At 36.8% G+C, this 13364-nt stretch overlaps 1 protein-coding gene across 1 annotated transcript in view; it reads left to right on the forward strand.

The window, feature by feature from the left end:
- Positions 1-10338: 10338 nt before the first annotated feature.
- LOC107671078 (voltage-gated potassium channel subunit beta-1-like) overlaps positions 10339-13364 on the forward strand; it is a 99802-nt gene continuing 96776 nt past the window's right edge. Inside the window, exon 1 of the mRNA XM_016463924.1 lies at positions 10339-10846. Within this exon, the coding sequence (XP_016319410.1) occupies positions 10635-10846 (212 nt within the window). The 5' untranslated portion in view covers positions 10339-10634. The remainder of the gene's footprint in view (positions 10847-13364) is intronic.

Consider the following 13364-nt stretch of genomic DNA (forward strand, 5'->3'; position numbering starts at 1 on the left):
ATCATTCTAATATGTGCTGAAGAAATTTTCTTGTTATTATCAATGTTGAAAACAGTTATTATTTTGTGGAATTATTATTATTATTGTGGATTATTTTTATTAATAGAATGTTCAAAAGAACAGCATTCAAAATTGTGTAACATCATACAAATCTTCACTGCCACTTTTGATCAATCTTTGCTCAATAAAAGTATTAATTTATTTCTTTAAAAAAATAATACTTTTACATGGCAGTGTACATAATGTAATAGCAAATACAACATTCTTTTGTACAGAACGCAGATTTCAGTCAAAGTACAGGTACTCCTCATTTCAGTCAGCATTGCATCCAAACCTATCTGCAGCCTATAGGCAATTTTAGACACCAGTCAGCAGTCATAGAGCAATTTTGCATGTATTTGAGTTGTGTTGGTATTTTGCTGTTGTTAGGCATATTCATGGAAGCCTCCAGTGATTCCATCAGTCTGTTTTTAATCATGTGGTACTATACTGAATCTTGCCTAAGGAAACAATGATGATAAGTTCCATCATCCCTGAGAAGTCTTGCCAAACAACCTGACAGTCACAATACTTTTAGAGGAAACGTGCATTGAAAATTTCTGGGTAATACTTTATTTTAAGGTGTCCTTGTTACACGTTACATGTACTTACTATTATAATAACAATTAATTATGCATAATTACATGCAAGTAACCCTAATCCTAACCCTATACATGTAGTTAATTAATATTACTCAGTACTTAAGTGTATAATTATACTGTAACAAGGATACCTTAAAATAATGTGTAACCAATTTCTGTTTGATATCAGAGAATCAGGCATTGGGGAAGTTGTGGCCTAATGGTTAGAGAGTCGGACGCGCAACCCAAAGGTTGTGGGTTCAAGTCTCGTCCTGGCAGAGATTGTAGGTGGGGGCAGTGAATGTACAGCGCTCTTTCCCACCTTCAATACCATGACTGAGGTGCCCTTGAGCAAGGCACCGAAACCCCAACTGCTCCCTGGGTGCCGCAGCAAAAAATGGCTGCCCACTGCTCCGGTTGTGTGTTCGTTCACTGCTGTGTGTGTGCACTTTGGATGGGTTAAATGCAGAGCACTAATTCTGAGTATGGGTCACCATACTTGGCCACATGTCACGTCACTTAATAGTGATCTTTGTATGTTGGTCACCTCTCTTTCACCCTCTGATGCATTTATTGTTAAATCATTAATTAATTTAATATTTTCTTTTTTTTCTTTCTTACATTTACATTCTTTCTTTCTTACATTTACATTTTCTTACATTTTGAGAGACACCATGCATTCAGGATTGTATTGTAATGTATGTCCAATGGAATTTTGTAGCAGTTAATCTGTCCTTTCAACCCCATCAACCTACAACAAATTATTGAACTTGTGAAATAATAAATTATGATCTTGTCCTATAGAAAATATTGCAGACAGAAACAATGACTGAGCTGTTTGAACATTGAAAGAGTAAATGTTGTATGTGAACAGGCAGCGTTCCACATATCAACATACAGACACACACATTCACACGTTCACAAAATTGTGTCTGCATTTCCCTATGGCTCCATTTCTACATTGTAAAAACAATTAAGAAAAATATAATGTAAAACAACCCTCTGCACCCTATATTGAGAAATATATGTATTTTACTGTAAAATACTGTCACATTTATGAATTACTGTATAATTGTCAGTGAAAAACTGTAAAATTACTTTGCCAGAAATCCCTACATGACACATCAAAAGTGTTTTTTGCTTAGTAGCTTTGTCTCTTTTTCATTTTTGTTAGCAGTAATGTACATTATTTTTTATGTTATTTATTTCGTGTTTATTGCATTATTTTAGTAACATTTGTGTTTCTCTGATTAGTGTTTTGTCTTTGTGTGGGCATCTTGTGTGCATCTTTTTTATGGTCAGGCCAAGTATGTTGAACAATGATTCATCATATGGTTTTACCATCTGTATTATGGTGGTTATCGGTACATTTTACGATGAAAAGCAGATATATTCAAGTAATTCAAGTAGATTGGTAAATTAACATCATCACTTATTAAAAAGATAAATACAGTAAGTTATAAAATGCACAGGCACCAATAATGCCATGATAGATTCTCACCAATTTTTTTAAGAGTAAATTTCCTCTGTAAAAAACCTCTGTTTTTGCTGTAAATATAACAGGATTTATTTATTTATTTACATGAATATGTGAATTTATAATAAGTATTTAAAGGGATAGTTCTCCCAAAAATGAAAATTCTGTCATTAATTACTCACCCTCATGCCATTCCAAACCCGTTAAGGCCTTCGTTCATCTTCGGAACACAAACTGAGATATTTTTGATGAAATCTGAGAGCTTTTTGACCCTAGACAGCAACAGAACATCGTTAAAATAGTCCATGTGACATCAGTGGTTCAACCTTGATTTTATAAGATAATAACAACTTTATTCAACAATTTCTTCTCTTCCGTGTCAGTCTTTGATGCGCGTTCACGACAGTACCATGAAGCATGCGTGTGCATTCCTCTGCTTGCAAAAAAGGCGCAGTGCATCAGAATACCGGCTCCTGTCAGCAGCACCACATGCACGCGTGATACTCTCGTGAATGTGCATTGAAGACTGATTTCTTTGCGCATAAAAAGTATTCTCGTAGCTTCATAAAATTAAAAGGGGGTCCTAATGCAAATTCATGCATTCTGAGTTATTTACATTGTAATACGTCCAAATCGTTTTTTTTTTTTTTTTTTACTTTTTTTACTTTGGCCATGTTTAGCATGAGAATCCAACTCTTTAACAGAGTATTTCTGTGCCAAATACACTCCTTCCGGGTTCGTATAGGTTTTCGAAAGCTTTTTTTTGAGCATGGGCCTTCATGATGTCATGAAGGGCGAATTCCTTGTATGGGCACTTCTCCCGGAAGAGCGCGTGCACACATCAACCAGAGCCAAGAGCACACCCATCAACGTGCTTCATCCGGGTTACGGAAGTCGTTTCAGTGACGAATGTTTTATAAAAAAGGACCAGTTCGACGCTGGATTTGCACATTGTTTGATACTGAAATATGGAGTGGTCTCAGCGATAAAAGATCCCGGTCATGAGTCTGAACCGCAGGCAGTAAGTAAAACCGCATCAAATTTCTGTGTTTTGTTGGTAAATGCTTGCGACTCTATAGATCCACCCACGGCATGCCTCCAGGAGCTCGGCTGTTTTCGGAGAGAATCGTAAAGCTGCATCTTTCTTTTATAAATCTGATAAAACTAAAGACTCTTTGGAGATATGAATGATGTCCTAACTCAAGATTAACATGAGATTGGCCTAAACTGTGTTATGTCCCCTTTAAGGTTGAACCACTGATGTCACATGGACTATTTTAACAATGTCCTTACTACCTTTCTGGGCCTTGAACATGGTAGTTCTGTTATGCAGGATCAGAAAGCTCTCGGATTTCATCAAAAATATCTTAATTTATGTTCCGAAGATGAACGAATGTCTTACGGGTTTGGAACGACATGAGGGTGAGTAATTAATGTCAGAATTTTCATGTTTGGGTGAACTATCCCTTTAATTATACACACATTTCCTTGTGAAAGTTGCAACTTTGTTTAAAATATTTTTAGTAACTAGATAGAAATTCTCATTAAAATGGACAGACCTATTTTCATTTATGTTACATAAACTTCATCAGTTACATTAGTAATACCTCAATAAAAGTATTGTTTTATATATTATTCTATTTAATCTTTTTTTTACTGTTATGAATGACCTTGAATCGAAGCCATAGATATTCTAGAGGTACTTCAACGCTTTTATCTGCCACTTAGATTTAATGCCGTCATAAATAATACAATGTTTTTCAAAGAGGCAGTCATATAGAATTATGGGTTAGGGTCACCAAAGCCATGTTGGTTTTAATGAAAAATCACACCTTACTTTAATGGTCATAAATGGCTTTTAAGCTTAAGTCGTCTGTAGTGGATGCCAGCATCTGAGGGTTCACTGTTACTGGTTGCTACAGCAGAGAGAAGGATTATGTTTGCAGAATCAATGATAGTAAAAAGGGAGTAAGTGATAAATGGAGACAAAGAAAGAAATGGTCTCAGGGGAGAGATAATGAAGTTATGCAAGGTCAAAAAACAGGTAATTTAAGAAGCTCCCAGGGTCATGTGTTGTTTGTCTTTAGAGGTCTTTCCGTTTATGTCTGTGATCAAGATTTATACATTTCTCAATTTGTGTCTTCATTTCAAAGCAGTAATAAAACTGCACAAACCAGTGGTTTTCAATACTGCGAAGAACCACATCTTTATTCTCTGCTCTCAGACACTTGGTGTTACACACATTTCTTCCTAGACACACTAACAGCCAATCTCATTTACCCCTTTCCAGCAAGGTTGCCATAGTGATTTGAAATAAATAAGTAAAACTGCATAACAGATTTATGTAATGTATGGCATCTGTCATAATGCTGTGGGGAATATGGTTGTTTTTTAGTGTTGTGAAACTGGTTGTGTTGCTTAGTGCTGATTGAAAGGGTCTAAGAAATAAGTAATATAGAATTGGTTTAAGGGATAATTCACCCAAAAATAAAAATGTTGTCATCATTTACTCACTCTCATGTTGTTCCAAAACTGTATGAGTTTCTTCTGCTGAACACAAAACAAGATATTTTGAAGAATGTTGGTAACAAAACAGTTGATGGTAGCCATTGATTTTCATCTTCTTTTTTTTTTCATACTGTGGAAGTCAATGGCAACCGTCAACTGTTTGGATGCCCATATTCTTCAGAATATCTTCTTTTGTGTCCAACAGCTGAAATAAATTCATACAGGTTTGGAACAACTGGCAATTAGAAGGCAATATTTTCTCTGGCCCCACAACAAACATTATACATATATATATATATATACTTTAAATTTAATTTAATTTAATTTCCCTGGCCCCACCACAGTAAATTATACACAATGATTATACACAATAATTAATAATACATAGTATTAGTATAAAGATGAAAAATGTCATTGTAAATACAATTTAATTTAATGTAACTTAATTTAACTTAATTTACTAAATTAAAAATGTAAAATTTATTTATTTATCCCTAAATAATCTTTATTGCTAGTAGGTCTTGTGAGTCATATGAGGACATCATGAGATTTTACATTCATGTAAGGCTAGCTTTTTTTCTGAGCTTAATGAGGTACCAGTGAGTCTGAGTGAAATGCTAATCTGTAGTGAGCTGAATTGAAGAAGAATATTTGCCTTCACTGTAAAATTGCATAGAAATGGACTCCATTCGCCATTTCACTTCATTTTTCATGGAGTTTAATGTTCATGCATGTCCTAAGGCCCAGTGTTTGTGTGTGCAGAAATGGGTTAGGTGTTCATAGAGTGCTGCTAGGTGAGCGTCTATCTGTCCTCCCACACTGTGGAGAGCTGAGAGAGATTCTGCCTGCCCTTCTGTCTTTTTCACCTCATTTTATATCACACCAGGATCCAAACGTACTCTTTCTCACTCATGCTCTACACACAATGGCAAACAAAACCAAGGCATTGAGCCATGATGTTTATATTTGTTTGCACTGTTGTAAAGTTTTTATTTTTATTTTTTATGGATAAATCTACTGTGGTAAAACTGTAGCAAATACAATCCATTTCTCTAGTGGGAAATATAGTGTGCGTTTATGTATAATCACACCATTCACTGGCCATAAATGTTTTATTAAATCATAAACACCCTGCATGCACATATGACAATATGTTAACAGGACTTGGATCAATCAGTGGTTTTCGGAAATACTGTCAGCCAAAGCTAATTGTTTCCAGCCTCATTTGTATTAAAATTGGATTTTCTCATTGCTCTTACCCAGCAATTGCCCTGCACATTATAAGATCATCATGATCAATATGACCCACGATCATCTGCTGTTTATGCACTTATTAATTCGATACACAATATACCCAGAGATTCCTGTTGATTTGGGAATGCAGAAAAGTCAGTAGTGCCTCAGCCTTTGGGATTACACCAGGAGTTTTTAATTATTCAAGCTTCAAAATATACTCTGTAATCTCATTAGTTTAGTCAAGCAGCAAGGTATGGGTGTCTGGAAATAAATAGGCTTTTCAGACACCATGGCATACAGGGTTATGTAATGGTGTCCCTCTAAGGGTTATTGCCATACATGCAGTACATTGACATACATATAAACAAGATATCATCGTATTGTATTGGTCAAGTAGCAGTGTCATTTACTCTAATATAACCTTCCATTTCATGCATCAAACCTGATAAACTGCATGAGTGATATATGATTGCATGAGTTCTATATTCACTTTCTTTAAATGCACAAGAAAGAGGGCAGGTTATGCTTGGCCTTGCTGTAATTTTAGACTTATGTCACATTCACATTCGGTTAGTTGTTGTGTCTCTGTGCAAGGTCTCGGCCTGACTGCATGGCTGTAACAACCTTGAGAAAGAAATTGCCTGGGATTCCTCATCCGTTCTCAAAAATGAGATCAAACCACAACCAAAGATGCTAGCGATAGAGTGGGGAAAGAAATTGGCATTCATGTGTTGTAAGCATCCATAGTCTGGGAATTTTTACACTTAAGTCACACTGTATGAATGTTGTTGCATTATTTATTTTTTAAATTATTATTATTACTTTTTAATTATTTTTTTCTATTTTAATACAAGTTAAACTTGTATTCCTGTATTACATTCCTTTAAAATGTATTCCTGTGATGGCAAAGCTGAATTTTCAGCAGTCATTACTCCAGTTCTCAGTAGGGCCTTTCGCACCGCAGGAACACTTGATCCTTCAGAAATCAGGTCAGGTATATTTGCCAAAGTATAAACATTATAGACCCCAAAAAAAGCTCCATGGCAAATAAATGGCTTTTCCTGTGGGAAGATTTCTATAAACTTGCCTATTTTCATTTCTTCTTCATCTTTCCCATAAGTCAATTTTTGAGCATACGTTTTCGGCCAATCAGAACTCAAGCTTCAGTTTTTATTCTCCAGTGAAAAATATATTTTACCCTGTTACATTAGCAGAGAGGTCAAACATGTCAGTGCTGCGGGGTCAGGGAGAGGATAAGAGGGATCTCATCATGCTTTGTTGCGATGTCTCTGATGCAGTAACTCAAGGCCACCTCTATTGCCTTGCATGGTAATTATCATCATTGTCATACAGGTGCTGATGCAAATCAAACACTATTGTAGAATGTCTTTCAGTGGTTTACAGAGAATCACCACCCCCTCACCACTCAAAAGAAGTCCTCTAAATCACATACACCTGGACACTCAGCTACTGATTATTTATGGTGTGAAATTGTCCGTGCAGTGCAGCACCCTATCAGGAGAGTGGCATGTATATTTAACTGCATTTTTGAATACAGTTGTCCACAGCATGTGCCTCATCTGTAATTGCACCCCTCTTCAAGAATGTCCTGCTATTATTGTGTATCACATGCAGAAACATTGGAGCCACCCAATGCTACCAGCCAGCGCTCATATGCGAGTGCCAGAATGGTTCAAAAAGGTGTTGTATGTCCCAAAGAACGATCCAGAAAAAAACTAGGACACATTTGAGGTCGTTGGCCTGTGCAATAATTGTTCTGTGATTCATGGGGGCGGCAAAAATTGGATCTGAGAAATTAGATGCACTGTGCTCATTCACATCTCAATCGCAATAAGTTTTTATCAGTTAACATGCTTGATCCTCAGAAAGAACAAGAGAGTGAAAAAGCGAGAGACAGTTTGAAGTTTAGCTGACTATTACAGAGCAATAATATAGATGTAACTGCTGCTACTGAAAAAAATGAGCCTTTTATGTAAACATTTTAATGGAAACTTATTCCACCCGCTGTGGTTTCCATAGACACGACCGGGTACTGCGTTTCGAGGTGTAATCTCATAGAGCTTCCTGGTTTAATGAGCACCTTTGGGCGAATGGTAAGAGTCATAACATTTTCACTGCTCCATTGATCAATATTGATTTGACACCCACAAGTAAAGTGCAAATATTTAATGGCGAGTATGTGAAAACGACACTGTGCTGAGTGTGTGTGTGATCTCATATTGATCAGTAAATTGACTGTTTCTGCTGATAAAAAGGGTGGAAGAGGACTGGAGATTGTGGTTGGGGGGAGTTGGCAGGTGGTACTTCGACTGGTAAAGGCACCCAGAGGTGTTCCTTTTATACTGTCAGGATGCTAACAAGATCAGCAGTTTTATTCAACTTTACAAGGGAAACATTGTCGCCAAAGAACTTTTAGGTAATCCTAAGAATACTGTACAGGCACTGGGGAGTCATACATAAGAGCGATTCCAGATCGGGAGCCTCAATTAGCACTCCTGCACTCAAGCAGAGGTCAATTGATTTGTCATGGATTTAAATGAGGTCAGAATAGTGTCAACCGGACTCAAAGTAGCTAATATACTAGAATTAATAATAGAAACTGTCGTGTCTCCTTTTAGTTATCTCAAATTTGTATGTTAGCTGATTGTATATAAGTGTTTGGGTCTGCAGATTTGTAATGTGCTGAATATTCTCTCTTTACACATATCTACCTAACACCAATTAAATTAGATATTGAAGCCATAAATCTACTAGGTTAGTCCTTCTTGTTAAAAGAAGAGAAACATTGTTTAGATTTAGGACAACTCTACAATTACCTTTATACCTTATTCCTTGCATAATAGGATTTAATTTTGCTTTTTATAATAATAATATTAATATAAATAATGATTAATTATAAATATTATTTGAAGAAGAACTTCACAACTGTTAGGAAAGTATGTTCTATACAAGTATGCATGTGTGTCGTATGAGTACAACCTGAATAAACTACATTTACATTCTGACATTGTCATGTGATCTACGATGTCAGTCGTACCATTTTCCTGTCATTTACAAATCCTTTCCTGTGTCAATTAGATGAGCATATTATCTATTCTTGGTGGAAGTAGTAAGTCTTAAAGGTATTTTTCACAAACTATTCTAGTAGTTTACTAAAGGTATTTTCACTGTTATCTTGAGGATTATGATTTTGGATATACTACTCATTTCACATTCTGCTTTTCACATAATATATATATATATTATGGAAGTAGATGTATTTGGATGCAGGGAATAATTGTTTTTTTTTTCAAGCAGGTTTCCTAAACAAACCTCCCATTGGTCGAATAAACAGATAACGAAGCCTTAATCTGACACTATTGGTTGAGTCAGTGTTGCTGGTCGGGATCTTCAAACAAACCATTGTTTTGATAGAGCCAAAATGGTACACTTTCTGTTGTAATCAGCCAACAAACTTCTTACTTGTAGTTGTTTTTGCGGTAACACTTTATTTTGATGGTCCCTTTTGAACATTCTGTTGACAATAAGTAATGCTGCACCTACAAGTCTACTAACTCTCATCAGAGTATTAGTAGACTGTTTGCTTAATATCTGCTAACTCTTTATTGTCATGGTCTCCCAACAGACATTCTACTGTCTATAAGCAACTTTGCAAGTACGTCAACTTCATCTAACCCTAACCCTACCAGTCTACTAATACTCTACTAATACTCCAATGAGACTTAGTCGACATGGAGGTGCAACTTTACTTATAGTCAACAGAATGTGTTAAAGGGACCATCAAAATAAAGTGAAATCGTTTTTGCATATTTAGCTGTGATACAAGAAAGTATTTTAACCTGAAACTACACACTTCACCTTTAAAGGGCTTAAATATGTTTTTAACTGAGATCCTTCAAATGATCTTTTAACAGCTTTCAGTTTAGCATTTGTTGGTTTTAGGCTTAGCACTGAAAGAGTGTTGAGAGCATGTGTGCACAGGTGTGCGAAACATAGAGTTTGATCCGTGTCACAGACATTACGCTCCACAGCAGTGGAGCAAGAGCGCGATACGCTGGAAAAGAAAGAGAGCGAGGCAGATAAAGGGAGGGAGAGAGCGCTTTAAACAGACGTGGACGGCTGCCTACTGCTCATTCCCCCAGAGCTGTAGTGCAGATGAAGCACCACTGCTGAGCTCACCAAAAAAAAATGGTTCTAAAGAGAAAAAAGAGTAACTAGAGAAAGAAAAAGCAGGACAGACGCTCATTAGAAGCTCAAATTATTATCAGCTGGAGGAAGTGAGTGAATGTGTATGTGGCAGAAAGTGTAAGAAAAGACCTCAGAAGAGAGGAGCGAAGAGTCAGCAGAGCTGTGGATTTATGCTGCCCAGTCTTGACATCCCTCCCTCCTTTCCTCCTCCTCTCCTCCCCCCTTCAGCAGGCGGGCTTTTTGTGGCTGACCATGCAAAGATCCTCTCAGTGCTGCGGGAATCTCCTCTCCTCCTCCGGATAGTTCTGCAGCTCTCGTTCTGTGGCTCATTGACCTCGACGCAGATTTGACAGTTATCTTTTTCACGAGGGAACGTCTTGGACAAGGTGCAGCGCAACTTTTGGACTGTGTAGACGTCTCCTTTTTCCTTGTGCTCAATAATTGATGCAGTTTCTCTGCTGCTGCTTTGACGGTATCCACAGGACGGGATCAGGGAGGAAGGTCGGGACTGTGACCCCCGCATGATCCCTCAGTGTGTCCTTTCTGTGTTGTAGACTGCATCTTCTACGTCCTCCACATCCAGCATGCAGGTCTCAATCGCTTGCACGGACCACAATCTGAAGGGTCGGAATGGGGACCACGGAAAAACGAATGCCAGCAGCCCCAACGTGGTGAACGCGGCAAGGGCGAAGTTCCGCACGGTTGCCATCATCGCCCGGAGCTTTGGCTCTTTTACCCCACGCCACCACATCTCCCTCAAAGAGTCCACTGGCAAGCTCACCGGCATGAAGTACCGGTACGTCTCTCTCTCTCTCCCTTCTTAACCACTTTCCTTCATTTCCATTTCTTCCTTTCACAGATCCCTTCACCTGTGGCTTTTTCTCATGCTTGAATGGTTTGGATCCTCTCAAACACTTCTGAGATCAGTTTTAAGAAGATCAGTAGTAGTTGTGTGAAGGTTTGGCTTGAATTGTGGTGGTCCAGGCAATATATTTGTCATTGTTCATCACTTCAAGGAAGCTACTGTTCATCATAGATCAGAGTGTTTCATCAGTGTGATATGTGGGTTTGACCCACTCTTGATCTCCTTGCTCTGTTCATCTTTGTTAACTGAGCTCGCTTTGTTAGCTCTGAGTTTCTCGGGACAAACAAACCATAATCGTTTGCTATTCCATATTTACACTCTAGGAAGCACAGTTCTCAGATTGATGCTTCATTATGTGCGGAGAATTTACAGACCGTTGATTCTTTGGAGTGTTTACCCTCTCCCTGTTCTAGCAGAGCATAATTGCAGGTGTTTTTTCTTTTATTATCTGTGATAATTTTTCAGTATGTGCTGTTGCTTGATCTGATGCAATATTTTCAGTGATTTCAGGGTATTTTATACCTACTCTGCTGCACGTTAGAGGTCTGCAAGCCCGTCGGTTTCCAATGGGGCCCAATGGGGAGATATTTGAATTATTTATTAATAAATTAGTGTTTTCTGAGTCCGTGACGCAAAGATGAAGATGACGATCCTGACTCGCCATCTCCTCATTAGACGCGCCTTTGAGTAGTGCATCTTTACGGATTTTATAATGAAAGAGTTTTTGTTTTCGATTTGTTTTATTTAGTTTTAAAGCATTAATTTAAAGCCTTTCTATAGATATATTTAGCAAGTCTTTGAGGCAAGTATTCGCTGAGTTTCGTTTCATCATTGTGAAGCACTCCTGGCCGAAATTGCAGAAAGCGCATCCTGTAAGCTTATTTTATAAAAGCACAACGTTTTGTTGATATTGTGAGTGCACACAAATAAAAGTAGACCCTTTACAGTTCCGAGTGATGTATTACTCTTACCTTTATGGGCAAAAATGTTGGCATATTTTAAGTTGTTTACAATGCAAGTGATCGCGCCGGTGCCTCCATGTCCTGTAAAGCGCGCTTTAGCTCACATTTTAAGAAAAATGGTTCTAAACAGTACCAGAAAAGGGTTCTTCGGCTTGTAACAATAGCAGAACCCTTTTGTAGTGCTAAATATAATCTTTTTTATAGGGTTCCATATAGAACCATGCTTTGAAAATGCTATATAGGACCTTAATGGCTTAATAACCTTTTTAATGATAGTTTTTCATTAATATTAGTATGTTAATGTCATTAATAATGTAATTAATTAGTATTATTATATGTTATTTATTAATATTGTTTTTTACTCCTCTATCTGCCTGGTCTTATAATATCATGAAGTGTCTCTTAGGGTTTTACATAAAATCAACAACAACAACAACAATGTGTCAATTAGGTACTTTTATTTTTTTAATGAGGTGAAATTGTAGCAAAAATGACAGTGTTCTAACAACAGTTATTAGAAGAATACATTATTGAATGACAATGGACATTGAAGATAAATACATGCTTAAAGAAGTAAAACAAAATATAACATAAAATAGTGAAATGAAGACCAAACTCCAGTGAAATATCTTCACAATCCTGTATGATACCTCTAAGTTAATCATTATCTGTATTTTGGTGTGATTGAATGGCAGTTTCTCTCAGATGATGAGGTTGTAGGATGTGACAGCATCTGGAATGCACAATTGAGTTTAGATATACAGTTTGTCTCCTTTCATTTGTTTATGTGAAAACAATTGTTTATGAAGGCCAAAAGTAGTATGTGAGCACTTCACAATGTGAAAAGGAAAAAGTAATATAAAGTCATATGATAGCTGGGTATGTTTATGCATAAACTCTAGTAATAAAAAAGCAAAAAAACCAAATGGACCATAAATTCAATATCTTTGTTATTTACTTAGTGAAGAAGAGGAGAATATTCTTACCTGAATAGAGCTGGTCACACTTACATGCTCTCTTAAACTAAAACAAGAAAAGACATAGGAAATCAATTAGCATTTGAAAGTTATAATTCATAGACATTTTAAGAAAGAAATGATTTACCTGTTGAGAGTGTGATGACAGTCTGTGTAGTTGGATGGCTGAGCTCCAGAAAATCAGTAATGAGGCATCTTATAGTGTAGCCTCGGTTAGGGTTTTACATTAAAACAACAACAATAATAACCACAACAGCAGCATGTTGTGTGAATTAAGTATGTTTTTATTGACATACAAAATTGTCAGTGCTCTTAACAACAGTTATTAGCTGAATAAATTAATGAATGACAATGACATTGAAAATGAATAAATACATAAAGAAGTCAAACACAAAATAAGAACAAAAAAATAGATGTGATGAAGACCAAGTTTCAATGAAACAATCACAATCCAATCAATATGATGCCTTTAAGTCCATCATTTTGGTGTGATTAAGTGGCGATTTTGCT

Source organism: Sinocyclocheilus anshuiensis, unplaced genomic scaffold, assembly GCF_001515605.1.
Source record: "Sinocyclocheilus anshuiensis isolate Anshui unplaced genomic scaffold, SAMN03320099.WGS_v1.1 scaffold1382, whole genome shotgun sequence".
Taxonomy (NCBI): domain Eukaryota; kingdom Metazoa; phylum Chordata; class Actinopteri; order Cypriniformes; family Cyprinidae; genus Sinocyclocheilus; species Sinocyclocheilus anshuiensis.